The sequence below is a fragment of the Balaenoptera borealis genome (assembly GCF_965194805.1).
Source record: "Balaenoptera borealis genome assembly, chromosome: 20".
NCBI lineage: Eukaryota > Metazoa > Chordata > Mammalia > Artiodactyla > Balaenopteridae > Balaenoptera > Balaenoptera borealis.
The window spans coordinates 19,712,285-19,739,926 of NC_138879.1; the positions used below are offsets into that span (position 1 = coordinate 19,712,285).

The 27,642-nt window shown below is 38.7% G+C and overlaps 2 protein-coding genes and 1 long non-coding RNA gene across 15 annotated transcripts in view; 1 reads left to right on the top strand and 2 right to left on the bottom strand.

The window, feature by feature from the left end:
• The window catches only part of LOC309619297, a 388,116-nt gene that overhangs the window by 237,535 nt on the left and 122,939 nt on the right, over positions 1-27,642 (top strand). For 9 of the 13 annotated variants that reach the window (XR_014238865.1, XR_014238866.1, XR_014238867.1 and 6 more), the window contains 2 exons: positions 1,584-1,696; positions 10,615-11,342. This is a non-coding gene — a long non-coding RNA (uncharacterized lncRNA). Of the gene's footprint in view, positions 1-1,583; positions 1,697-10,614; positions 11,343-27,642 lie in introns of those variants that run through there. The other 4 variants (XR_014238861.1, XR_014238862.1, XR_014238863.1 and 1 more) reach the window with 1 other exon arrangement.
• KRTAP3-1 (keratin associated protein 3-1) lies at positions 1,711-10,594 on the bottom strand. The gene has a single exon (XM_082374353.1). It carries the CDS (start codon positions 7,000-7,002, stop codon positions 6,706-6,708), a length of 297 nt encoding a protein of 98 aa, XP_082230479.1. The 5' UTR covers positions 7,003-10,594; the 3' UTR covers positions 1,711-6,705.
• Positions 17,231-26,816, bottom strand: LOC309619271 (keratin-associated protein 9-3-like). The gene has a single exon (XM_082374338.1). The coding sequence runs from the start codon at positions 25,434-25,436 to the stop codon at positions 25,005-25,007; it is 432 nt and encodes a 143-aa protein (XP_082230464.1). The 5' UTR covers positions 25,437-26,816; the 3' UTR covers positions 17,231-25,004.

Genomic DNA, 27,642 nt, shown 5'->3' on the forward strand with positions numbered 1-27,642 from the left:
CCGCTCAGGTTTGGAGTAGGGTGGCAGCTATTGAGCAGCCAACATGATGGCACGCAGGAGTCAGGCACACAGCAGGGTGGGGGGCAGGTGTCACAGCAGGTGGGCTGAAAGAGGCTGATCTCATGTGGGCAGGTGCTGGGCAAGCAGAGTCCACATTGACAGCACATGTCAGAGGAGCAGGTGGTGGTGGCGGGGCCGGTGGGGACACTGCAGCATCCTTGGAGACAAGACTCACAGGAAGACATAGAGACAGTGGATCAGGTAGACTTTTGTTGCAAAGGAAGGTTTTCTTCTACAAAGTTGTCCTCTGTGAGTCTTTTACAGCCACCCATCTCAAGGAACATGGCTTCCGTCCATCAGAATGTTTCCTTGTTGTTGTTTGTATAATCCCATACAAATAACTCACTAACTTATTTAGCAGCCATGGGATGAGCACTCCTTCAGTTTTATTTCGTTGTGTTGCTACATTCAAACTTGTTCCTGTTGCAGTTTCAAAATGGTGTTGATGTAGGTTCTCCACTTATTCAATCACAGGTAAATACATCAGAAGCTACCCTGACTTTCCTCTTTTTTACCAACCAGATTGTGTTCTTACAAGTGATCCCTGCTGAGTGTGAAGAATTAAAAGTGATTTCCCTGAGAAGTAAGAAATGATCCCTCTCAAAGTGTGTGCCCTGGATATATTTGAGAAGTCAAAACCTGTGAGATGTTTTTTTCCAGCAGATTCACCTTGCTATCTTTTCATGGATTTGAGAAAATAAAGGAATATCAAAGATATGTAACATGATCTTGATTGAAAAGTTCAGAGTCTGCTAGATGATTTTCTATACTGATTCACTACATTATCTACATATGCAATTATGTATAAACATAAGTAAGTTCTCAATTTTAGAAAGGACATCAGTTTTTTAGCCAGAAGTCAGAACATATTAAAACAGGTTCATGAGACTATATATAGCCTGAAAAATGAATTTGGCTCTCTTTGCAAAACAGCATGAAAAGTTCTTTTTTTAAAAGAAAACCAAACTGCCAACCTGCCCATTCCATTTTTCAAAACCACCGCTTAAGCTGATAATCACCGTCTATCAAACAGACAGGTACCTTTAAAAATTCCCTTCCATTTTACTTCAGTTATAGTGTTAACATGACATGGCTAAAACTAGTATGTAACTAGAGTAAAGGAGGCTGATCAGCAAACCCACTTGTTATAAGTCAAGTAGTTATTGAATCTCTAACACATTCTGAAGAGTGCCTGTCCTCAAGGAGTATGTGGTCTGATGGAAAAGACTAGAAATCCCTTTACATATGATTCAAACAACATATAATTAAGTACATGACAGGGAAATAAAAGAGCTTCAGAGATAGTTTTGAATTCTGATGATAACTTACATGCTGTGAGACCTAGATCAAGTTATTAAACGTTCTGGGCTTTAGTTTTTCTCAACTACAAATTTTGGGAAAAATAATAATCACCTGCTATGGTCTTATTGCAAAAGTTAAAGGTTGAGAATTACTTATGCAAATTATTCAGCATTGTGCGTGGTACCGTAGAGTTCTCTAATAAATGGCAGTGTCTCTTCCAGGGACTGTGAGAATTCGCACAAGAGGAAATACGATGAAACAGAGCTGAAATGACCAGACATCTTCATGGAGGATTTGGATTAAGCTGTTTTGATGAGAAACACTTAGAAAAGAGGTAAGTGCATTTGGGACAAGGAAAACAATGATTTCTAAGACACTATTCTGTCCCTACTCTCTTCATGGCCGTAGCAGAACTGGTCATGCCATCCTTTGTGCCTCCATGGCACCCCATATCCACCCAAATAACTTTGCTGCATTTTTTGTATACATGCTGGTTCTCTTTACTAGAATGTAATCTGCAAAGCAGGAACTATGTCTCATTTTTCCTGGTTTCTCTGTTACCTAGCATAGAGCCTGGATCATGAGGTGGATTCTGAAGGCTGGAACACATGGAATAAATACGTAAAGAAGTTTGGAAAATAATGACAATCAGCATTTATGGAATGTTTCTGTATCTAGCTTAGTCAGGAAAACAAGCGAACTAAAACACCCTCACGAGAGGTATTTCAACAGAGAGAATCTTAAGATAGGGAATTGGTTAAATAGGTATGGGAGGACTTAAAAAGAAAAAAAAAAAATGGTTACAAACACAAGAAGCAGCTACCAGCTAGAGGGCTGCGAATGAAGAGAAGAGGTTCGTGATGACTGGACCTAGGAGCTTGGAAGAGTGGTCCTGCAGAGCTGGGCTCAGACCCCAGGTGTTGCTCAGCTGGTGCTCTTAACTCAGAAGCTCAGAGGAGAGGTCCCGTGGGGCCGGGGCTTGGACCTCTGTGGGAGGGAGGTGGGGAGTCACTCCCTTGCTGATGCTGGTATTTCTGAGGAAGCTAAATGATGTTGTTTTTTGAAGAGTGAAAAGAAGCTGGAAAAGACAACCCAGTGCTGCTGCCGGATGAGGGACTGTTGCTGGAGCAACAAGACCCTTCTTTCTTCCTCAGGGCATATGGTCTTATCCTAGTGCACTCTATTGGTGGAATCTAGTAGAAAACCAGCCAAAGGAGAAACAGTCCTCATCCCAGCATCACAGAGTATTAAAAGGTGGATTAGAGGTTGAGAGTCAGTACGCACTATTCTAAGGGCTGAACATGTTTTAATTAATTTAATATTCACTACAGTTTTAGGAGGTATATACTTTTTTAAAATTAGCTTTTTATTTTTGAATAATTTTGGATTTACAGAAAGGTTGCAAAGAGAGTATAGCATTCCTGTATATCCCTCACTCAAGTTCCCTTAATGATAACACCTTACAATATCATTGTGCATTTGTCAAAATTAAGAAGCCAACACTGGTACGTCACTACTAATTAAACTTCAGACATTATTCAGATGTTACCAGTTTCCCCACTAATGTCCTTTTTCTGTTCCAGGACCCATTTAGTCATCACGTCTCCTTAGTCTCCTCTGGTCTGTGATAATTTCTCAGTCTTTCCTAGTTTTTCACAATCTGGACAGTTTTGTGGTGTACTGGTCAGAAATTTTGCAGGGCATGTACTGTCTTTAATCTTACTTAACAGTTAAGAAACCTGAGGCATAGGGAAATTAAATGGCATGACCAAGAACACATAACTAGTGAGTGACGGAAGTACCATTTAAACCAAGACAGTCTGGTTTCAGAGACCACTGTCTTGACCATTGAATAGGGGCCATTGCTCTGACTAGAGTATAGAATTTATGTTGCCCCAAGATTCGTAGCAAAGTAATAATTGGTGAAAATGATTGTACCAGGTTATTGAGGGTCTTAAGAGCCACACTGAAGAATTTAGACTTGATTCAGTAAAAACAAAAATAGTGAGTCATCCAAGTGTTTTGAGTAACTCAATTTAACCAATATTTGTAGACAGATAAAAGTCTATTCTGACAGAGATATAGTTTGTGTGGAGGGAGAGTCATGGAATACATGACTCAAGGTCAACTAGGAGACTGGCTGTGATCAGGGGTGTGGTGATCAGAGTCTAAATTAGGCTAGAGTCCATGAAGATAGAAAGAAGGGCCTGGAGGCCAGGAACAATCTGAAAGAAAAATGACATGACTTGGTTTTCTATTCTATTCTCAAGGATAAACAACCTTTAAGGGTAGTTTGTTTTATCTTAAAATAGGTCATTGAAACTCATTAGAAAATTGGAAATGTGTCTGAGTTGACAAACATTCTGCATTTCAATGCAGGCTTAATGAGCCAGTCAATATTTTTCCTGTGCTGATGTTTCTCATCAGTGTTTAAAGTTTGACTTTCAAAAAACATGATTTGTTTTCACCTTAGAAACATAAACAGTTTTTCCTAGACTCATTGTGTGCACTCATTTTGTCTTAAGCTCTAAGCACCACAGAGAAAGCTGTTACCCTCTACAACCAAATAGAAAATCTAGAGGGGTAATAGAGTAGGTATTGTCAAGTAGCATATGCTTTCTCCTGGGTAAAGACAGCCATGTGTGATCATATTTCTCTTGGGCATGTTGTTGTTTGCAGAAGAGGCAGATGCTTTGGTGCGGCGGTAAGAGGAAGGACTCTGAATTCAGAGAGCTCCTCTGTCACTATCTATGTTACTTTTGCAAGTAACTTTCTCCATCTCAGTTTTCTCACCTATAAAGTGGGGAAAATAATGGTAGTGACCTGTTAGTTTTTTTGTTAGGGATAAGTGAGATAATGTACGTACAGCACATATGAGAGTGCCCAGGATGTATTCACCAAACGTTAGCTATTATGACTGAAAGAGGTAAAAGTAATATGGTGAGATGGGGTTGATTAGTGGCATGGAGTATTTGTTACTTAAAATGCTTCTGGATGATCTAGAGCCACAGAATGTTCAAACTGAAAGTGATTTTAGAGAGGATTTGGTCAACCAACCCATTTTACTGATGTAAGACCTGAGACCCAAAGAGCTCAAGTGACTTGATCCGGGTCACAGAGGCAGCCTGAGGCAGAGCCAGGACTGGAACACATATCACCTGGTTTCCATTTGGGGCTATTTAACTAGCCAAGGGCCCTTGAATGCATAAAGGCTGACAGTGGTAATAAAAGGACACTTATATTTTCCGTATTAAAAATAAAATCTAAATATTTATCCCTTATAAGCATGTATGAAAACATCAGACTTCTTTGCTTTTGGCTGAAAAAGAGGTAACTTGGCATGGTAACAAGGGTTATCTTGTATTAAGCCTAAAATTCAGACTATACCACAAAGCTACAGTAATCAAAACAGTATGGTACTGGCAGAAAAACAGACGCATAGGTCAATGGAATAGAATAGAGAGCCCAGAAATAAACCCACACACTTATGGTCAATTAATCTACAACAAGAGAGGCAAGAATATACAATGGAGAAAAGACAGCCTCTTCAATAAGTGGTGCTGGGAAAACTGTAAAAGCTACATGTAAAAGAATGATATTAGAACATTTATATAAAAAAATTAATTCAAAATGGGTTAAAGACCTAAATGTAAGAGTGGAAAACATAAAACTCCTAGAAGAAATATAGATGGAACACTCTTTGACATAAATCATAGCAATATTTTTTTTGGATCTCTCTCCTAAAACAAAAGAAATAAAAGCAAACATAAACATATAGGACTGAATTAAACTTAAAAGCTTTTGCACAGCAAAGGAAACTATTGACAAAGCAAAAAGACAACCTACTGAATGGGACAAAATACTTGCAAATGATATGACCAATAAGGGGATAATATATAAAATATATAAACAGCTCATACATTCAACATAAAAAACCCAAACAAGCTGATTAGAAAATAGGCAGAATACTTGAATAGACATTTTTCCAAAGAAGACATACAGATGGTCAACAGACACATGAAAAGATTCTCAACATCATTAATCATTAGAGGAATGCAAATTAAAACCACTCTGAGATATCACCTCACACCTGCCAGAATGGCTATCATCGAAAAGACCACAAACAACTATTGATGAGGGTGTGCAGAAAAGGGAACCCTTGTACAATGTTGGTGGGAATGTAAGTTGGTGCAGCCACTATGGAAAACAGTATGAAGTTTCCTCAAAAAACTAAAAATAGAACTACTGTATAATCCATCAATTCCACTCTTGGGTATATATCCGAAGAAAACGAAAACACTAATTTGAAAAAATATATGAACCCCAGTGTTCGTAGTGGCATTATGTACAGTAGCCAAGATATGGAAGCAACCTAAGTGTCCATCAACAGAAGAATGGATAAAGAAGATGTGGCATATATATATATATATATATATATATATATATACAATGAAACACAATTCAGCTGTAAAAAAAGAATGAAATTTTGCCATTTGCAACAACATGGATGGACTTGGAGGGTAATATGCTTAGTGAAATAAGTCAGAGAACAACAAATACTGTGTGATATCACTTACATGTGGAATCCAAAAATTAAAAAAAAACTAGTGAATATAACAAAAAAGAAGCAGATTCACAGATAAAGAGAACAGACTAGTGGTTACCAGTGACAGGGAAGACGAGAGGAACAAGATAAGGCAGGGGATTGAGGTACAAACTACTCTGTATAAAATAAATAAGCTACAAGGCTATATTATACAGCACAGGGAATATAGCCAATATTTTACAATAACTATAAGTGAAGTATAACCTTAAAAAATTGTGAGTCACTACATTGTACACCTGAAACTTATATAATATTGTAAATCAACTATACCTCAATTAAAAAAAAGGAAAAAAACTCCTACAAAATGACCTGCTGAATTTTTCACTTTTCAACCTATCACAAAGAACCGTATCATTTTTCAATGATTCCACCATGAGAGCTCTCATTCTGCTGGGGTAAATCTTGGGCAGTTCCGGTTTAGGTAGGCATTCCACTTTCTTAAGAAGAAACACAGGAATAAATAGTCACAAAGCCATATTTGCTAGGTAAGAATGAAGTTTATTAATGAGTAGTCAAAACGGTTCTTTTCCAAAGAACAAATACCCTAAAAGACAGAAAGAAGGTCTCCAACTCCACCCAAAAGAAGAAAGAATTAAGAAGTTGGGCAAATGCGTGAAAACACCGCCCTGGCCATTGGGATTGATTTAATCTGATGTAGGTAGTAGCGAATGTTGAAGGCCGGATGATGCATAAGACTTGAGCAGCACATCACTGAGCCTGTGCAAAGATGTGGCCGCTTAAGAGCAGGGCTCACAGGGACTTCCACAGCCAGGCTGAATGAAGGTCGTCAGGTTGATCCCACTCAGTCCGGGATTCGGGTAGGAAGAGCTGAGCAGCCAGCAAGTTGGCACATAGGTGTCAGGCTCACAGCAGGGTGGAGGGCAGTTGTCACAGCAGGTGGGCTGGAGGAGGCTGATCTCGTGTGGGCAGGTGCTGGGTAGGCAGACTCCGCACCGACAGAATTTGTCAGAGGAGCAGATGGTGGTGGCGGGGCCGGTGGGGACACTGCAGCAGTAGGGAGCACAGCAAGCCATGGTGTCAGGGATTGGGTAGTTGGTGGGTTGAGAAGAGAAGTCTCTTTGTGTCTCGATGCTTCTGTCTTCTCCCCTGGCTCTTATATACCCACCTCCCAAGGCGTCAGCCTATTACCGAGATGTTTTCCCCCCATGTTTCAGTTTATAGCTATCGCCATAAAATCATCTAATTACTTAAGTGTTTATTACTTAAGACACACTCCTTACCTCATAAAAGGGATTTAGTTTGCTTCGTTGTCAAATTAGAACTCTTTACATTGGCTGTTTGTCACTGTACAGACATTTCATTTGTCTTCAGAGGTACAGAGTCATTATATTCCAATCATTATGCATCACTAATGATGACCTGGTATGCTAGGTATCTGCAAATCGTTCCCACATTTTTTGTCTACTTTTCAGATGAAGAGAGAACTAGGCTTTTCAATTGCTATTCTACCAGCAACCAAAGACTCTATGTGATGATTTAAGCCTTCTGGCTGAAAAAGTGATACAATTTTAAGATCTGTTTTTCATGGCTCCAAGAGGCTGAGTTAAGATGAACAGATGGAATCGACAGGGAAAGAGATCCTCGTTCTGTGTTAAGAAGCACCTTCTTACAGAGCTGTAACAAATCATTTATTCTCCATTCCCTTCACTTGTGCTTTGAATGATAACTTGTCAGGGGCATGTAGATGCGAGTTCACACCTGCATGGGTGACATTGATGGATGCCCTTTAAAAGTCCATCCAATCATATTATGAATTAAGATTATTTATCACCTAAAAACTAGTTGTATTGGGCCATTTAGAGGCTAAATGGTGCAGTAGTTCCTAAAATGAGTTTCATGAACACTTGTTCCAAAGAACATTAAAGGGTTCTCTGGTAAAAAAAATTTTGGGAAATACTGAATTCTTTGTTGGTGGACCTTTCAGAGCCTTTAATATGCTAAAGTGCTTTGTGACTTTTCAAAGGGATATAGCATATATTTTTCTCCAAACTTACTTGACCAAGGAATCATTTTTATTTCTTAGTTTTCATAGATTAGTGTTCTATGGTGCACACTTGGGGAGATCCCCCAATTACATTTAAATCACTAAAACCTTAATAATAAAATTATTTAAATAAGTGAAGGCATAAAACTTAGTATGACATTTTAGCATTACTTTAGACTAGGAAAAATATTAAAGTGGTAAATCTTTAGAAATATTTTCCTTTGAAAATCTTTTTTTTAAAAATATATTTTCTTGACGCATCTTCAAATAAAATGACTCAGCTTCTAAAACTAAGTAGAAAATTGTACAACATACATGAATCAGAAGCCAAAAGAGATGCAAATCAACACGATGATGCATCCAAAAGATGCTCAACATTAAAACTGCTTTTATTTTAGCCATCTTCTTACTAGAATAATTTTATGATTTTGGATCCCTCTGCTAGAATTAAGTTTGTTGTTCACATCACTTCAATAGATATCAGTCAAACACTCATTGCTTGAGCACCTGATGTAAGTCAGGCATTATGCAAAAAAGAAGCAAATAGGTTCCTGCCCTTGAGGAGATCATAAAGAAGAGACACAGAGAAGTAAACTGACAAATGACAGACAACACAGGTTGTACATCCAGGTTTTCTACGAAAGATGTGGGAGTTTAGAGGTAGGTGCCACTGTCTTTCCCTGGAAGATTTAGGGAGCGCTTGGTGAAAAGGGAACATCTGTGTGGGCCTTGAAGGATGAACAGGAGCTTAGCAGGTAGAAGGGAATAGGAAGGGAATTTCAGCAAGTAAAGCAGAGAAACAAGATGCCATGGTGTGTTCCTGGGATGGCAAAATTGTCGGTTGATTAAAGCACAGATTCTGGACCTCCTGCAGGGAGGCACTGGAGGAGAATGAGGAGATTTGAAGTTACAAAGATGAGTTCGTGCCACAGTAGGAAGAATTTGCACCGTGCTTAGTGTCCTAAACTTAGGATTTTAAATTTCATCCTATTGGCAATGGACATTAATTAAAGGTTTTTGAACATATATATGGCATGTTTGGGTTTGTATTTTAGAAAGATGACTGTAGTTTTTAGTGTAAGCTTGACATCATCATCATCATCACTAAGTGTCAGGCCTTGTGCTGAGTGCTTTACATGTGTTATATGTTTCTCACCACAAGCTTATGACGTGTGCCGTGTTACTCTCCTTGCCATTTTACAGATGAGGAACCAGGCATGGAGAGGCTAAGTAACTAGTAAGTAAGTGATGGAGCTGGCATTTGAAGCCAAGCAATCTGGCTCCAGATGCCCTGCTCTTAACCACTGTGCCGTATTCCCTCTCACTGTGGGCATGTTGTTCTAACTAGAGTGAAGATGACCCTCAAGGTTAGTTGAGTGTAAGATTGGTGGGAGGATGGAACCAGGTTATTGAAGTTCTTGAGACCATAAGATTTTGGAGGCTATTTTCTTAACCAAGATACAATGCTGTAGAAAGGCGATAATTTGAAGGCAGGGACAATGGTTGGGAAGCTACTTGGATGTTCTGCAGGAGTGATGAGGGGGACATGATTTCTGTCTTAGAGGGTATGGTAGCTGGTGGGAATAGAGAAAAGGGGACAGATCTGGGATTTCTCATCACATCATTCAGTTTTCTGAGGACCATTATCTGGGTTTCCACAGTAAAAGGAATATTCCGTTTTTTAAGATAACTAGAGCATCCTAATTTTATCCTCCGCTAATAGTTAGCATTTACTAAATGTAGACCATGTGCCAAGCATAGAGCTAAGTATTTTATGCACATCTTCTTCCTTATTTCTTACACCTTTATAAGATCAGGATGATTACTATACCCATTTCCCAGATGATGAAACTGGGAGTGGGGATATTAAATAATAATTTAAAGTCATAGAGCTAGTGAATGATGGCTCATCTTACAGCAATACTTCACACTTATTAATAAAAATCAGTATCCTGTGGAATTAAATTTTATATAATTATAAATTATGTTCATTCATTTTTTCATTTATTAATTCATTCAGAAGAGTGCTTAGCACCATGTTAGGTGCTAAGCATATAGAAATAAATAGGTCAGCTAAGGTTCTTGTTTTCATGGTGTTCCTTCTAGTGGGGGAGACAGATAATAAAAATGTAAACAAATGAATAAATAATAACTTCAGACAGTGACAAGTGCCTGAAGGAAATAAAACAGAGTAATGTGACAGAGAGTGATTGAGAGATAGTGCAGGGAGTGTGCCTGCTGTGGTTAGGGTGGTCAGGGCTGGTCTTTGCCAGGTGGCTGGAGTATAGGGAAAGAGAAGGAGTGAGATCAGAGATGAGGTCAACAAGGTAGGCAGGTACCAGGCCATGTAGGATTTGTCGGTTGTTCTGCAGAGTTTAGATCTTATTCTGAGGGCACTGAGAATCTACTGGGTGATTTACAACAGGGAGAGATCAGATGTGAGTTATGTTCTATGGAAAATGAACAGGGCCAAAGTGGAAACAGGCAGAATAAGTAAGTGGTCCAGGTGAGAGGATGAAGAGTGATGCCCGTGGTTGCTGAACTGGTAAGAGGTGGTAGAGTCTGGGAGGCAATTTTGAAAGTAGAGATAGTAGGTCATCCTGATCAAGGATCACGTTTAGGTCTCCGATTTTTCTCCTAGGTTAGAGGGGACCTGAACCAAAAACCTGCCATCTGGAGTGATAGTGAAGAGGTCTATGACGAGTTCAGTGTAGGACCTGCAGAGAGTAAGCAGCTTGAAGCCCATGAGAGGAAGCAGAGCTGAAGATTTGGGAAGCTCCCACACACAGATGAAAAATGTGCTTACTACCAATTTCCTGGACTGAGATAAAAGATCTCTTTTATGTGTGTGAGTCACAGTTTGTTGTGAACCTGTGTGTGCCTTACCAGCATCCGCCTCCCAACCACTCGGTGGATTTCTGGGTTGCTGTTGGGAAACCCCTCCCAAGACAGCACCTCCTGCGTAGGCAGGAATGTCAGTGGTGGGAGGTTTCACGCTGTGCGGCGACACAATTTTCTTTAAGCCTGATGGAGCGCTTCATCCCTTCACAAAAGCAGGATATAGGAACCTTTCCAGTTTGTCATCCTAATAAAAATGCTTGTAAATAAAAATATTTGGTCTTTATTTCCTGAATTGCAAGATCTTTTAAATTTCTGGGAACTCCTTTACAACATGGATTGGGAGAAAGAATGGCTGGTATAAGGACTGCCATAGACATCAATCTTTTCATTGCAGAATGTCCGTTTTGCTCTTTGTTGAGCATGTAGGCAAGGAATTCAGAGTTTGGGTTAAATGGTGGACTTTGGGGGCCTTTTCCAGTTGCGTCAGGAGATTTTGTTTAGTGCGTGGTTATAGTCAAGACTGGTATAACTCTTGCTAGCTTTCTAACCTGCAGTGAAAATTATTCTCAAATTGGATTTCTTTCAAATGGAAGCAATGTTGTTTTGCCACTTGAGGACAGCTGATATTGGCTATATTTGTGTAGGTGTATATGACCTAAAGGGAGTGGCTCTTCTGCCCTGTATCACGTGGGCATGTATGTTCCCATTGCAACATGCCAGAGTGGCTCTCACAGCACTCCATCACCCAGCACATGCAAGCTCCCTTTGGTTGGAAGTGTTGCCTATTTTTCTTGAGGATCTTAGGTTTTCAGTTCAATTCTCATGTATTACTGCAGGCTATAGAATATGCAGGTAGTAACAGAGAATTATATGCAGTTAAGTAAGGTCTAAATATATTTGATAACTAACATTAACTTGATTAGGAAAAAGAATGTTCAGTGAAACTTGAATGCCTAATATATGCCAGGCACTGGGAAAATAAAATTTTCAGCTGTTTACTATGTTAAATCTACGATTGAGATATTTAAACTTACAATCATTTTATCGTAAACTTTAGATTTTTTGTCCTCGGAATTATTTGCTAATAATAGTTGTATCTTGTAATTTTATTTTGAATCAGAGATGTTTTTGTCCATTAGTTAGACAAATCTTGTTACTGGATTGAATTAAATAACCACTGGTTTTCCAAAGAGCTCCTGTAGTACTTGAAAAAAATAATTTTTAAAAAAATTTTTATTTATTTATTTATTTATTTATTTGGCTGTGTTGGGTCTTTATTGCTGCACGCGGGCTTTCTCTAGTGGCAGTGAGCTGGGGCTACTCTTTGTTGCGGTGCACGGGCTTCTCATTGCAGTGGCTTCTCTTGTTGCGGAGCACGGGCTCTAGGCACGCAGGCTTCAGTAGTTGTGGCTCGAGGGCTCTAGAGTGCAGGCTCAGTAGTTGTGGCGCACGGGCTTAGTTGCTCCGCGGCATGTGGGATCTTCCCGGACCAGGGCTCGAACCCGTGTCCCCTGCATTGGCAGGAGGATTCTTAACCACTGCGCCACCAGGGAAGTCCCCCAAATTTTTTTAAATGGAAAATTAAATGTTTATGTATTTAAATATTAGTGGACATTATGACTTTAAAATATATTTTGAATTGTTAGTTTAGTTTGCTAAATATACTAGTTATATAATATCAGCAAACACTTATGGAGCATTTACTATGTAAGAGATACAGTTCTAAGTGCTTTACATACATTATGTCACCTAATTCTTACAACAACCCTATGAGGTTGGTATTAAAGTTATCCTCTGTTTTACAGACAAGGGAAACTGAGACAAAGAGAAGTTAAATAAATTGCCTAAGGTTAGTAGGTGGTAAATAGTGGAGTTGGGATCTGAACCAAGGCTGTCTGGTTCCAAAGTCTGTATTCTTAATTAGCCATACACTGATACATCATCTCTCAATTCTTGATTATTATATTTTTCAAGATAAAATAAATAATTCAGTTTATGTCAACCAATCTTTGTTGAGCACCTGCTATTTGCCTTGCACTGTGCTAAGAGATTTGGGACATTCAAGGATGAGCAGGAGATAGGTGTACTCTCAGTTATTTTAGGTTCTGTGGTTGCTCATTGGACACACAGGACTGGAACACAAGGCAGAGGAGTCATTCCAGCTGTAGTGAACAGCAGCAATAAATGAACAGAAGTGGAAAAGAACAAATTGTCATTAGGAAGCAGTGTGTAGTGCACCGTGTCTAGAAAACAATTATGTGAGATAAAAGCTAGACACAGAGAGTCTTGACTCCTGGAATGAGGAGTTTGGACTTTATTAGGTAGATCATTGAGAGCCACTGGTATATGTTTTTCTAAAGCAGGGAAGTTACTTTATTAATCTCTTCATATGTAAAATATGGCTAATGTTGCCATCACATTGATAGAATGTTTCAAGAATAAATTAAATAATGCATTAAAATGTTTAATGCGGTGTCTGGAACATAGTAAGTGCCCAAATGGTTCTAATAGGTGTGGTAGTTATTATTAAGTAAGCTGAGGGAAACTGGAGCTCTTTCCTCATCATTTTAGGTATCAATGATGGAGAGATCTAGGGGTAAATCTTGGAATATAGCTTTCTAGTCTCTCATGTCTGCAAAATCTTCTGCCTGTTCATAGTCTTCACTATAACTTTTGTAACTGGTAGGGACCTTACCACCACAAAGGAAGGACTAGTGGCTCTCAGCCTTGCATTTCTGGGACCCTGAGAGACTCTTAGGAGGCATTGTCTGCTTCTCAAGTACCTTCAGCCATGTTGCCTTTTGTGGACGCAGTTATCCCAAATCCCCAGTAAGATTTACTACTCAGGGGGACTGATGTAAATCTCTATCAGCTTGAGTATCGAATTTGTCCCATTCTGTATTTCTCATTAATATCTGTGATTTATGTGAAGGGGTGTTATTCACATTTAAATCCAGTTAGAAATTTTAGCTAGAGAAAAATATGTAATGGGACAGCTTGTAATCATAGTTGGTCAGTGTTCCTCAGTAGAAATTTGGCTTCTTGATCAGTTGGGAGAAGTGTTTGATGAAAGAAAAGAACACAGTTTTTGCTGTGTAACAGATACAATTCTAAGTGTTTTACATATATTATGTCATTTAATTCTTACAACAGTGCAGATGAGTTGGATAAAGAAGGACCAACCAACTGGAGTAACACATCACCCTGGGAAGTCTCCTTCTAGTTTTCTCAGCTTTTTCCCCACACTTGAGTATCTGGACATTGTTATTCTCCTGATAGTCAACAGGATTTTTTGTTTCTAAAGACGTACACTGAAATGAAGAAGAGGAAGAGAAAAAAAATTATTTCTTGAGCACCTACTATGTGCCAGGCATATTACTATTGATAAGTTTATTTGATAGTCACAGAGACACTGTGAGATATTAGAACCCTCATTTGATAGACAAGGTAAAAACTGTGCTTCTGAGAAGCTACAAGATTTGTCTAAGGTCACAGTCAGTCAGTCAGTGGGTAGATGTGGGATTTTCAACTCAGATCTTCTGATTCCTTTTCTCATCCTGCTCTCTGTCCCTCCCTACAGTTACTAAAAGTATCTTTAGAGCGATTTAAATGTACAAAATATACTTGAATATAACATAACAAGTTATTTGTTTGGCTTAGTACATGTTAACACATAAAACAATGTTCAGTATTACTCCCAGTCTCAGCTGGTTCACAGCAATATCTGTTCCCAACCTTTGTATGGCTCTCTCTCTCTCATTTTTGTCTTTTCTGTCCAATAAAACAATAAGTGTTGGGGTGAAGTTTCAAAATACTAACCTCAGAGTTTCCTCAATTCTCTCTTTAGGATTCTGTTACATTGCCTCCCTCCTCCCCCCACTCACCACCTCAGGGAAGAACCACGAATTCTTCCTACTTTTAGATCTTTGTGACTAAATTTCTGTCATCTTTGACTCTTCTCACATTTTCTCATGCTTCCTGACCTCAGTTGCTCTGAAAATCCTGAGTTCCTTCACTTCTTCATCACACAATGTTATAAATCTACTTGGATCTTTTTTTCCTGGGTCTACAGGTCTCATCTTTTGAACAAATGAGTAGTATCTTACAAATTACCTAATTGTATTACTTTAGTCTGGCCACATTCAGACCAAGATTCCTCTGATCCTTTAGGGAAAAGATTTGATTTGTCTCCTCCACCTAAAATAAATACTATATTAAAAAATTGAGAGGCCAAAAGTCTTGAAATTTTATGTTTTAAATATTAGCCATTTAAAAGCCAGAAATTTTGATTTAGGATCAGGAAGTATACCAATCCTGTTTCTCAGTCTCATATTTATAGTGCAGGAACGAAGAAGAAAAAACAAAGAATGCTCTAGAAATGAAAAGATTCAATATGGACTAATACTTGGTGGTTTGAATTAGTCTCTCTCAACCTCACAAAAATAATTTTACTCAACACTCAAATCCCCAGTCTTATCCAAATCCCACATGCTTCAGTTGATGTGATGATTCAACATTTTCACCCTTGAAGTTTCTCAAAATCCCTTTGTGTCCTTGGGCTTTTAAAACCGATTTTGCTTATTGGCATTTAATAGGATAATCATGCTGGAAAGCAGGTTTTGTAGGCCAGAGTTATGGTTTTGAGGGTAAGTCAGTAATTAACAAAGGGCACAGCTCACTTTACGTGGAAGATTTTTAATAAAAATGGTGGAACTTACTTAACTACAGAACTAAATGGTGCTAAGTAATCTTTCTAGTTCTTCCACCAGATTCTCTCAGGCCTAAAATGTTGCAATTCTCTGGCTGCCACCTCCAAAGCTCAGAGACTAATTTTTTCCATAAACATCTACTATGATTAAACGAAAGGAGTAAGTGAAAAGTCTGAACAAATGGTTCACTAAATAATCTGAAATTTTAAAGGCATTACGGGTATAACAGGGTTCAGTCTGGAGACAAGAACCACACTCATTATTTGAATCAGGTGAATGTTATATGAAGAATTTTATTTTTTTTATTTTTAAAATTTTTATTGGAGTATAGTTGATTTACAATGTTGTGTTAGTTTCAGGTGTACAGCAAAATGAATCAGTTACACATATACACATATCCACTCTTTTTTAGATTCTTTTCCCATACAGGCCATTACAGAATATTGAGTAGAGTTCCCTGTGCTATACAGTAGGTGCTTATTAGTTAACTATTTTATATATAGTAGTGTGTATATGTCAGTCCCAATCTCCCAATTTATCCCTCCCCGCCCTTACCCCCTTGTAGCCATAAGTTTGTTTTAAACTAAGTTGTTAGGTAACTAAAAGAATAAAAGGGGGACGCTGAGATATTACAAATGTAGGAAATGCAGAAAGCCGTAGGAGTGATATTTTCTTTAAAGGGAAAAGGGAAGGAATTAAAACTTAGAAAGGTAGATGGGGGGAGGTCATCCTGTAGAGCTGAGATGCAGGCATTTCAGGAGAACTGGCTGGCTGCTGCTGGTGATTCTAAACTGCAAACCGAATTTCGGTGCTGCTGTAGAAAACATCTGTAGCTGCTGGAGTGAAGAAGTGTTACTGGGGTGATAATCCTCAGAACGATTAGCATACAGGAAGCCCCAATTAGGCAGAAGGAACAGTCCCGTCTTCCTCCAGCCTTGCAGTTTTCCTCTGTCGCCCCCTAGTGGCAAAGCCTAACATGGAGCCGCTGGTGAGGCCACAGTGCAGTTGGCAGCGCCCTCTCTCAGCACCACAAAGCTGAGTACGGAAAGGAGCCTGTGAAGCTGAGACAAGATAATTTCACAGCTGGCACAAAGAAGCCCACAACTCCAAAAACAGCCATCTTTAAATCAGCTGAATCTCGCCACACCATTCTTGACTTCCAGTTTCTTAATTTCATTGTCTCTTTATGAGTTTTAGAGTCAGAGTTGGGTTCATATTTCAGTTTTTATGTAGGAGCTGTGTGACTATAAGCAAGCTATTTAAACCTCATTTATTTATTTTATAAAAACCACTTTATTGAGATATGATTGACATAAAAAAGCTATAATATTTTATTTATATATATATAAAACTTGAGTTTGGAGATAAATATACACCCTTTACCACAATCAAAGCTATAAATATATCCGTTACCTCCAAAAGTTTCTTCCTGTCCTCTTTTTTTTGTGATAAGAATACTTAATATCTATCCTTTCATCAAATCTTTTAGTAGAGAGCACAGTATTGTTAACTATAGACACTATGGTGTACAGCAGATCCCTAAGACTTATTCATCTTACATAAGTGAAACTTTGTACCCCTTGACCATCACCTCCCTAATTCCCCCACCCACCAGCCTCTGGTAACCACCATTCTACTCTCTACTTCTGTGAGTTTTAGATTCATCATATATGTGAAATCATCTAGTATTTGCTCTTCTGTGTCTGGCTTACTTAACTTATAATGTCTTCCAGTTTCATCCATGTTGTTATAAATGACATGATTTCCTCCTTTTTTAAGGCTGAATAATATTCCATTGTATGTAAATACCACATCTTCTTTCTCTATCATCTGTTGATGGACATTTAGGTTGCATCCATGTCTTGGATACTGTGAATAATGCTGCAGTGAACATGGGAGTGCAAATCTCTTTGAGATATTAAACAATATGCTACTAAAAAACCAATGGGTCACTGAAAATATCAAAAAGGAAGTAAAATCCATCTGGAGAAAAATGAAAATGGAAACACGGTGATCCAAAATCTATGGCACACAGCAAAATCAGTACTAAGAGTGAAGTTTATAGTGATAAAAGCCTACCTCAGGAAACAAGAGAAATTTCAGATAAACAACCAACATTACACCTAAAGGAACTAGAAAAAGAAGAACGAAAAAAACCCAAGGCTAGCAGAAAGAAAGAACAAATAAATAAAGTGGAAAGAAATGAAATAGACACTAAAAGAACAATAGAAAAGATCAATGAAACTAAGAGGTGGTTCTTGAAAAGATAAACAAAATGGATAAGCCTTTAGATAGACTCATCAAGAAAAAAAGAGGGTCTAACAAATAAAATCAGAAATGAAAGTTACTTACCTCACCTCTCTTCATACAAAATTTTAAAATATATAATAAAATAAAACATGGGCCAAGACTCCAACTATCACCTGGCCATCATAAGCCTTAGCTAATGGGTGGGTCCAGGTCCCCCCATGGCTGGCTGCATGGCCAAGGGGCTCCCAGGACTGGTGTCAACCCCCTGGTGGTTGGGTAAGCCCCTGGTGCTAGTAGGCTAGAGTGAGGACTCCAAAATGACACTTGCCAGTACCAGTGTCCTTGTGGTGGAACCAGTTCCCCAAAATGCTGCTGTCAGAGTCTATGTCCCCAGGGAGAGTCCCCATTGCCCCCTGCCTCCCTGAGAGCCTCTCCAAGATCAGCAAGTGGATCTGAACCAGGCTCCTTTCAAATTCCTGCCTCTGTTCTGGGACTTGGAGCATGTGTGGTTTTGTGTGCACCCTTGCAAAGCAGGGTCTCTGTTTCTGACTGCCCTGTGACTCTCCTATTCTTGAGCCCTGTTGGCTTTCAAAGTCAGACATTCTGGAGGCTCATCTTCTCAGTGGAGGAACCCCTGGCTGGGGAGCCCAATGTGGGGCTCAGACCCTTTTCTCTTTGGGGAGACTTTCTGAATTGTGATTATCCTCCTGTTTGTGGGTCAGCCACCTGGGGGTTTGGATCTAGACTATACTACATCTCTGCCCCCCCCCACCCCATCTCATTGTGGTTCCTTCTTAATATATTTAGTTGTGGAAATTCTTTTCTGGTAGTCTTCAGGTCTTTCTCACCTGAAAGTTTTTCAGTAAATAGTTGTAATTTTGGTGTGCCCATGGGGGAAGGTGAGCTCACGGTCTTCCGGCTCCATCATCTTGGCCGCACCTCTCCTCAGCCATCACTTTCATTGGTGGATCAGAGTGATATTTTTGGTCTCTAGGAATTAGTGTCAACTCAGTGTCTAATAATCCCTGTGGTAGGCAGAATTTTGGCCCCCATGACCTCTGAGTCATTGTTTTAGGTCCATGAATTTGTTACTTTATAGTACAAAAGGGACTTTGTAGATGTAATTAAGGTGACTAATCAGTTGACTTTAAAATGCAGAGAGTATCCTGGATTATCCAGATGGGCTGAGAGACAATAACTTAACAACTGGCTCAAAGGAGGAAATTATTCTGAAGCCCACAGCTTCCAAAATAGCTATCTTTAAATCTGCTGAACCTCCCCACACTTTTCTTTACATCCAGTTCCTTAATTTCATTCTCTATGAGTTTTGGAGTAAGACGGAATTGTGTTCAGATTTCAGTTTTCTTGTTTTAGTTTTGTTTTGGTTTTACTTATAAGAATATGTGACTTAAGCGAATGATTTAGCTTTGTTTAGACTTACTTTCCTCATCTACAAGCCAGAATAGCAATATCTATCTCACAGGATTGATGTAAGTGTTAAATAAAATAAAGTTTGCATGAAGTATATTTAGCAAGTGGCACCACATGTGGTGCTAAACAAGGTCACATTGGCTCCCATCTTTCTCCTTCATCTGTGTCTTCACCATCATTCTTCCTTGTTTTCTTTTCTGCCTATTGCTGCTGATCTTTTTCATCGTGCCTTCTTTCTGAGTTTTCTCCTCTATGTTGTTCTTTTCTCTTCCTTTTCATTCTTTTCTCCATCTTTTATTACCATAAACTAAGCCCCACCCATATTTTCTCCTATCCCACTTGTTAACCACCTACTCATGTTATGGTCAATGAACCTCAATAAAAAGTGTTCCCCACTATTGCTTTAGCATCTGTAATTGATGTCCTTTTGCCATCACTCAAGTGTTTATGCATCTCAAGTTCTCTTAGGTGTCATATGTAGGAAACTGCCATTTTTGAGAGCTTACTGCAGTCTATTGCTTAGTGTAACAGGAATGTTCTAAGTTTCCAGTTTTAGAAAAGGCAACAGGGACTTCCTTGGTGGCCCAGTGGTTAAGACTCCATGCTTTCAATGCAGGGGACATGGGTTCAATACCTGACTGGGAAACTAAGATTCCCCCATGCCGTGGGGCATGGCCAAAATAAAAACATTTTTTTTAAAGGTATGGGAAAAGCCAACAAATATTGGCTTGATCAAAGGATCTATTCTTCTCACAGATAGGCATCTGCTAGCATTGGTTCAGAAGCTCAACTATGTCAGAATCTCTTGGGATTTTGTAGTTCTAGGAATCATATCTGTGTTTAAAGTAAGAAGAAGAGTCAGGGTGAAGAGGAAGTGGGAGCACCAGCTGTATGTGTCCTTTTTAACAACAAAGAGGAAGCTTTCTCAGAAGCTCGCAGCTGGCTTCTGTTTAGATTTCATAGGCCATTCCGGTGTCTTTATATTTCTGTAATTTTATTATTTTAAATCCATAAACTTGCATTTTAGTGTTGGACTACAGGCATCTGCAGGGCATAGTAGGCAGGACGCTTTGGCCACCTTTTATTGTCCTAAAGTTTTGCCTTTTTCAAAATGTCATTTATTTGGAATCATATTCTATGTAGGTTTTTCAAATTGGCTTCTTTCATTTAGCAATTTGCATTTAAGATTCTTCCATGTCCTTTTGTGGCTTGTTAAGTCATTTCTTTTTATCACAGAATAGTATTTCATTGGATTGATGTAATACAGTTTGTTTACACATTCATGTATTGAAGAACATAGTGGTTGCTTCCAATTTTTAGAAGTTACAAATAAAGCTGCTATAAACGTTTCGTGCAGGTTTTATCATAGGCATATGTTTTCAGCTTATTTGGGTGAATATTCAGGAGAGAAATTGCTGAATTGTATAGCAAGTATATATTTACCTTTGTAAGAAATTGCCCAAAGGTCTTCCAGATTAAAGTGGCTGTATCATTTTGCTTTCCCACCAGCCATGAGCAAGTGTTTCTATTGCTCCATGTACATGTCACCAGCGTTTAGTGTCATCAGTGCTTTGGATTTTATCAATTCCAACAGGTGTGTAGGTTGAGCTATTTATTTATTTAAAAAATTTTAAGTTGAAGTATAGTTGATTTACAATATTATATTAGTTTTAGGTGTACAGCATAGTGATTCAGTATTTTATAGATTATACTCCATTAAAAGTTATTACAAAATAATGTACTGTACAATATATCCTTGTTGCTAATCATTTTATACATAGTAGTTTGTATCTCTTAATCCCATATTCCTACCTTGCCCCTCCCACCATCCCTCTCCCCAATGGTAACCATTAGTTTTGTATATTTGTGAGTCTGTTTCTCTTTTGCCATATACATTCATTTTTTTCTATTTTTTAGGTTCCACATATAAATGATATCATACAGTATTTGTCTTTCTCTTACTTGTTTCCCTAAAGCATAATATTCTCTAGGTCCATTCACTTCGCTGCAAATGGCAGAATTTCATTCTTTTTTTTCTGGCTGAGTAATATTTCATTGTATATGTATATATACCCATCTTCTTTATCCATTTGTATGTCGATGGACACTTGGGTTGCTTCCATGTCTTGGCTATTGTAAATAGTGCTGCTATGAACATTGGGGTGCATATATCTTTTCAAACTAGTGTTGTCATTTTTTCCAACTATATACCTGGGAGTGGAATTGCTGGATTGTATGGTAGTTCTACTTTTAGTTTTTTGAGGAACCTCCATAATATTTTCTGTAGTGGTTGCACCAATTTACATTCCCACCAACAGTGTACAAGTGTTCCCTTTTCTCCACATCCTCACCAACATTTGTTATTGGTAGACTTTTTGATGATAGCCATTCTGATAGGTGTGAGATGATCTCATTGCTGATTTGATTTTTATTTCTCTAATAATTAGCTGTGTTGAGCATCTTTGCATGTGCCTGTTGGCAATCTGTATGTCTTCTTTGGAAAAATGTCTATTCAGGTCTTCTGCCCATATTTTGAATGGGTTGCTTGTTTTTTTGATATTAAGTTGTACAAGATTATCTCAGTAGGCACTCATGATAAAAACTCTCATCAAAGTTTCTATAGAGGGAACATATCTCAACATAGTAAAGGTCATTTATGACAAACCCACAGCTAACATCATACTCAACAGTGAAAAGCTGAAAATATTTCCTCTAAATTCAGGAACAAAACAAGGATGACTGCTCTCAACCTTTCTATTTAACATAGTATTAGAAGTCCTAGCCACAGCAATCAGTTGAGAAAAAGAAATAAAAGGCATCCAAATTGGAAGGGAAGAAGTAAAACCGTCACTATTCGCAGATGACATGATACTTTATATAGAAGACCCTAAAGTCTCCACCAAAAAACTATTAGAATTAATGAATAAATTCAGTAAAGCTGCAGAATACAAGATTAATACACAGAAATCTATTGCTTTTCTATACACTAATAATGATCTATCAGAAAGAGAAAGTTTAAAAAAAAAACCCGTTTAAAATTGTATCAAAAAGAAGAAAATACCTAGGAATAAGTTTAACCAAGGAGTTGAAAGACCTATATTCCAAAAACTATAAAACACTGATGAAGGAAATTAAAGATGAAACAAGGAAATGAAAAGCTATCCCATGCTCTTGGATTGGAAGAATTAATATTGTTAAAGTGGCCATACTACCCAAAGCAACCTACAGATTTAATGTGATCCCTATCAAAATACCCATGACACTTTTCACAGAACTGGAACAAATAATCTTAAAATTTATATGGAACCACAAAAGACCCAGAATTGCCAATCATGAGGAAAAAAGAGCAAAACTGGAGGTATCACCCTCCCTGACTTCAGACAATACTACAAAGCTACAGTAATCAAAATAGCATGGTTCTGGCACAAAAAACAGACACATAGATCAAAGGAACAGAATAGAGAGCCCAGAAATAAACCCATGCACCTACAGTCAATTAATCTATGACAAAGGAGGCAAAAATATACAATGGAGAAAAGACTGTCTCTTCAGTGAGTGATGCTGGTAAAACTGGACAGCTACACATGAAAGAATGATATGAGAACATTTCCTTACACTATATACAAAAATAAACTCAAAATGGATTAAAGACCTAAATGTAAGACTGGAAACTATAAAAATCCTAGAAGAGAACGTAGGCAGAACACTCTTTGACATAAACCATAGCAATATTTTTTTGGATCTGTCTCCTAAGACAAAAGAAATAAAAACAAAAATAAACAAATAAATAAACAAAGGTTTGGCACAGCAAAGGAAACCATCAACAAAATGAAAAGACAACCTACTGAATGGGAGAAAATATTTGCAAATGATATGACTGACAAGGTGTTTAAGTAACACTTTTCTTTCCATTTAGAATGACGCTGAAGACCCACTTCAAAGATTACCTCCCTCGTGAGAGGCTTCCCTGAAGCTCCCCCCAGGATACCCCCTGCTGGTCCCAAAGTGATCTCTTCCTTTTTGAAATCCTGTCTTTAGCACTTCTGTATTCTTTGCAGTCTAAGTAACCAAGATGTTGCTTTCCACAGCATTGACTATACAAATTCCCTCCACAGTTTCTGGGAGTTCCTAAGGCATTACTTTCTTGTGGTCTCCCTTGCTCCATCTGGCTTCTGGGCTGTTTCCATCTTCCCTTGAATCAACTCAGACAGGATACTTAGCTCTTTCACTGGTTTTCACAGGAAAGTTGATCCATACCCAAGGATTCTGTGAGTTTGGTAACTTAATGGGGAGGGATAATAGAGTAATATTCATAAATTCCTGACTAGATCGCTCCTCTTTTTTTTTCTCCTGACTCCCTTTATGGAGTAAAAAGTGTTCCTCTCTTTGTTTCATGTATAATCGTTTCTTATCCTTTTGGGGTTGCCAATACACTTGTCCCATGTGGATGCACCTATTGAAAGTTCACTGTCAAGGAATAGTGGCCACAAAAGCATCTATCGCTAAGAGAGAAGGAGTTTTCCTCTATCAACTGCTAAAAGAATACAATTTATCTTGTCATATTGTATGTAACTACTTTCACATATATACTTTTTCTTTTTGGATAGTAAGGTCCTCAAGGATAAGAATTAACTCTTCATCTTTCTTTAAAAATTATTTTCAATTATTTATTTATTTACTTATTATTTATTTATTTTTGGCTACATTGGGTCTTCGTTGTTGCGTGGGCTTTCTCTAGTTGTGGCGAGCAGGGGCTACTCTTCGTTGTGGTGTGCAGGCTTCTCATTGCAGTGGCTTCTCTTGTTGCGGAGCACGGGCTCTACGCGTAAGGGCTTCAGTAGTTGTGACATGCAGGCTCAGTAGTTGTTGCTCGGATGGGCTTAGCTGCTCGGTGGCATGTGGGATCTTCCCGGACCAGGGCTCAAACCCCTCTCCCCTGCATTGGTAGGCAGATTCTTAACCACTGCACCACCAGGGAAACCCCCAGTTCTTCATCTTTCTCACCTCCATAGTTCCTGCTTTAGAAGTGGTGGTCAATAAATTTTTACTGAAGAAATGAATGAGTGAATGATTACACTATATATGACTTAAGTCTTTTAAAAAGAAGCAAATGTATTTCTTTCAAATAGGAATTCTTGAATTATAAGAAATTAACCCATTTTATGTACAAGTAGAAACAAAGACCATGGTTTCTTTGCCCAGTATATAATATTTATTAAGAAATGACAGGAGACAGTGTATCACAGAAATAATTGAAATAGCAAATAGGCGAGATCATTCTTAACCAAAAAAGGGGAGAATGGAATCAAATGTTGAAATATGGAAAAGTCTAGTCTCCTTCTTAAAAACTGACTGTTGGGTGAAAGGCTTCTATTCTCTCCAGGGACATCTGAAGATGTCACTTGGCTATACTCTGGTGCCTTTGATGTTGGAAAATTTTTCAGGTAAACAGAAGCTAAAAATAGATAATAAAGCGGGGAAAAATAAACTTGTGGACAGTTCACAAGGATAAATTACACAATATGTCAGCAATTTTCAATCTTCCATGAAAATCAGAAGTAGTATATTCAAAGCAATTTGAGGATCAGCAGGTGGTTTGCACCATTTCTGTGTCCATAGAGGAAAGTCAAGATACTCACTGCAGAATGGAATCAGATAAAACTCATATACTTGCTAGCTCCCATAACAAAAACCCAAATGGAAGCCTAAGAACTTGTTAGTTGTCTACCAATGGGTGGTTGAGAGGATAAGTTGTTCAGAGATACTGTGTCCTGGGCAATTGAAATCAGCAACCTGGCTTTTAGCAGGTGGGCTGCCAGCAAGTGGGCTCACAGCAGGTGGGCTGGCAGCAGCAGGCTAGGCGGCAGCAGGACCGTCCACAGTAGGATGGGCGGCAGCAGGAGGCCTGGGCATGGTGCAGCTGGCAGCAGCACGGGGGGGTGCAGCTCACCACACAGCAGGGAGGCAGGCAGGTGCCCTCCACGCGGCAGTCAGGTCGGCACCACCTGGTGCGGCAGCTCACAGCTCCGCTGCCTCCCTCCTGGCCACAGCCAAGGCTACCAGCAATGCCACAGCCAGTCTCACAGCCACTGGTCTGGCAGCAGTTGGTCTGGCAGAAGGTTGGCTGGCAACACCCGGTTTGGCAGCAGGTTGGCTGACAGCAGCTGGAGCCACAGGTCCCACCAGTGGAACAGATGGGAAATCCACAGAAGCTAGTGGAACAGCAGGCCATGGTGTCAGGAGTTAGGTTGAGAGTTGACTTGTTAAGAGAAGTTTCTGAGTTTTGGCTGCACTTCCTACGTCTGGCCTTTTATATATCCTGCAGAGCCGTGTATTTCCCTAACATTTAGCATTTTTCCTTGATACCATTGCGAAGTCAGTCTCTGACTGGCTAATACCTGAGTTGTTAAGGTTATAAATAGCATTTTCAATGGACTGCTTGGGTCATTGTTCAATTAAATCTCATTATGTTTCTTCTTTGCCCTTTGGATCAAGCCAAGGCTCATTATGGAAGTCACATGATAGTCTAGACTTGGGCCAACCATTGCCCTGGCTTGCTTTGTCATAAATGTCCTTTGACAACCTTGAGGCAGAGTTTATCTAAACTGAACATTCTCTTCCTAACTGGTCATTCAATTAAGGATCATGATTTCGTAAACAATTTGTCTTGACTTGGAATGGCTACCATTAGTGTCATCAAAACGTGAGCTATCACCTGATTCATCAGCATCAGAAGAAGTATGCTTTTCTGTGTTCCGTTTGTGCAAGTTACAGGATCCTCAGAACTCGAACAAGTAGTTTTGTTATCAATGTACATATTCCCAACTGAAACCCTTAATGACTTTTCTTGTGGATTGTTTCCTGACTCTACTAAATTAAACATAATATGCTAGTAATAAATACACATTTTAATAAGTCAAACAGTAGGCAGGCATATAAAGAAAAGTTAATGTTCTTCCTCCTTTCCCCAAAACGTACACATCCCTTCCAAGACTAGTACTTCAGAGATAATCAATATTAATACTTTTGGTGCACGTACTTTGACACCTTTCTCCCTCCTTGTGCAAACATAAACCAGTGTATGTACACATATATTGTCTTGCTTAGTAAAGTTGGGGTCTCCTATACCTATTTATTTAAAAAACATTTTCATTGTAATAAAATACACATGACATAAAATTTACCATCTTAACCATTTTTAAGTGTACAGTTCACTAGTGTTAAGCATATTCACATCGTTGTGCGATCAATCTCCAGAACTCTTTTTGTCTTACACAACTGAAACTCTATATCCATTAAACAACCACTCCCCCTTTCTCCCCTCCCCAAGCTCTTGGCAGTCATCATTCTAATGTGTGTTTTGATGAATTTGACTGCTCTTTGTACCTCATGTAAGTTGAATCATACAGTATTTATCTTTTTGTGACTGGCTTATTTCACTTAGCGTAATGTCCTCGAGATTCATCCACATTGTAGAATATGACAGAATTTCCTTCCTTTTTAAGGCTGAATAAGATTCCATTGTACGCTTGTTCCACGATTTGTTTATCCATTCATCCCTCGATGACACTTGGGTTGCTTGCCCCTTTTAGCTATTTGCAATTAGTGCTGCCAGGAACATGAGTGTACAAATATCTCTTGCAGACCACGCTGTCAATTCTTCGGGGTATATACCTAGGAGTAGAACTGCTGGATCATATGGTAATTCTATTTTTGATTTTTTGAGTAACTGCCATACGGTTTCCCATAGTGGGTGTATCATTTTACATTCACGCCAGCAGTGCACAGGGGTTCCAATTTTTCCATGTCCTTGCCAACACTTTGAGTTACTTGAGAGTAGCCATTCAAATGGATGTGAGGTGGTATGTCACTGTGGTTTTGGTCTGCATTTTCCTAATGATGAGTGGTATTGAGCATCTTTTCATGGGTTTTTTGGCCATTTGTATATCTTCCTTGGAGATATGTCCATTCATGTCCTTTGCCCAGTTGTTTGTGGTTGTTGTTCTTGTTTTGTTGTTGAGTTGCAGGAGTTCTTTATATATTGTGGAATACTAACCCCTCATCAGATATATGATTTGCAAATACCTTCTCCCATACAGTAGATTGCCTTTTCATTTTGTTGTGTCCTTTGATGCAGAGAAGTTTTTAATTTTGATGCAGTTCAGTTTGCCTGTTTTTTAACTTTCATTGTCTATTCTTTTGGTGTCATATCCAAGAAATCATTACCAAATCCAATATCACGAAGATTTTCCTCTGTGTTTTCTTTTACGAGTTTTATAGTTTTAGCTTTTATATGTAAGTCTTTGATCTATTTTGAGTTAACTTTTGTAGATATTTTGAGATAAGGGTCCAACTTCATTTTTTTGCATGTGGACATCTGATTTTCCCCACACCATTTGTTGAAAAGATTGCCCTTTCCTATTGAATGGTCTTGGCAC

Excerpts from the sequence above, each read along its gene's own strand:
- KRTAP3-1 (XM_082374353.1), bottom strand. The coding sequence starts at position 7,002 with ATGGCTTGCTGTGCTCCCTACTGCTGCAGTGTCCCCACCGGCCCCGCC.
- LOC309619271 (XM_082374338.1), bottom strand. The coding sequence starts at position 25,436 with ATGGCCTGCTGTTCCACTAGCTTCTGTGGATTTCCCATCTGTTCCACT.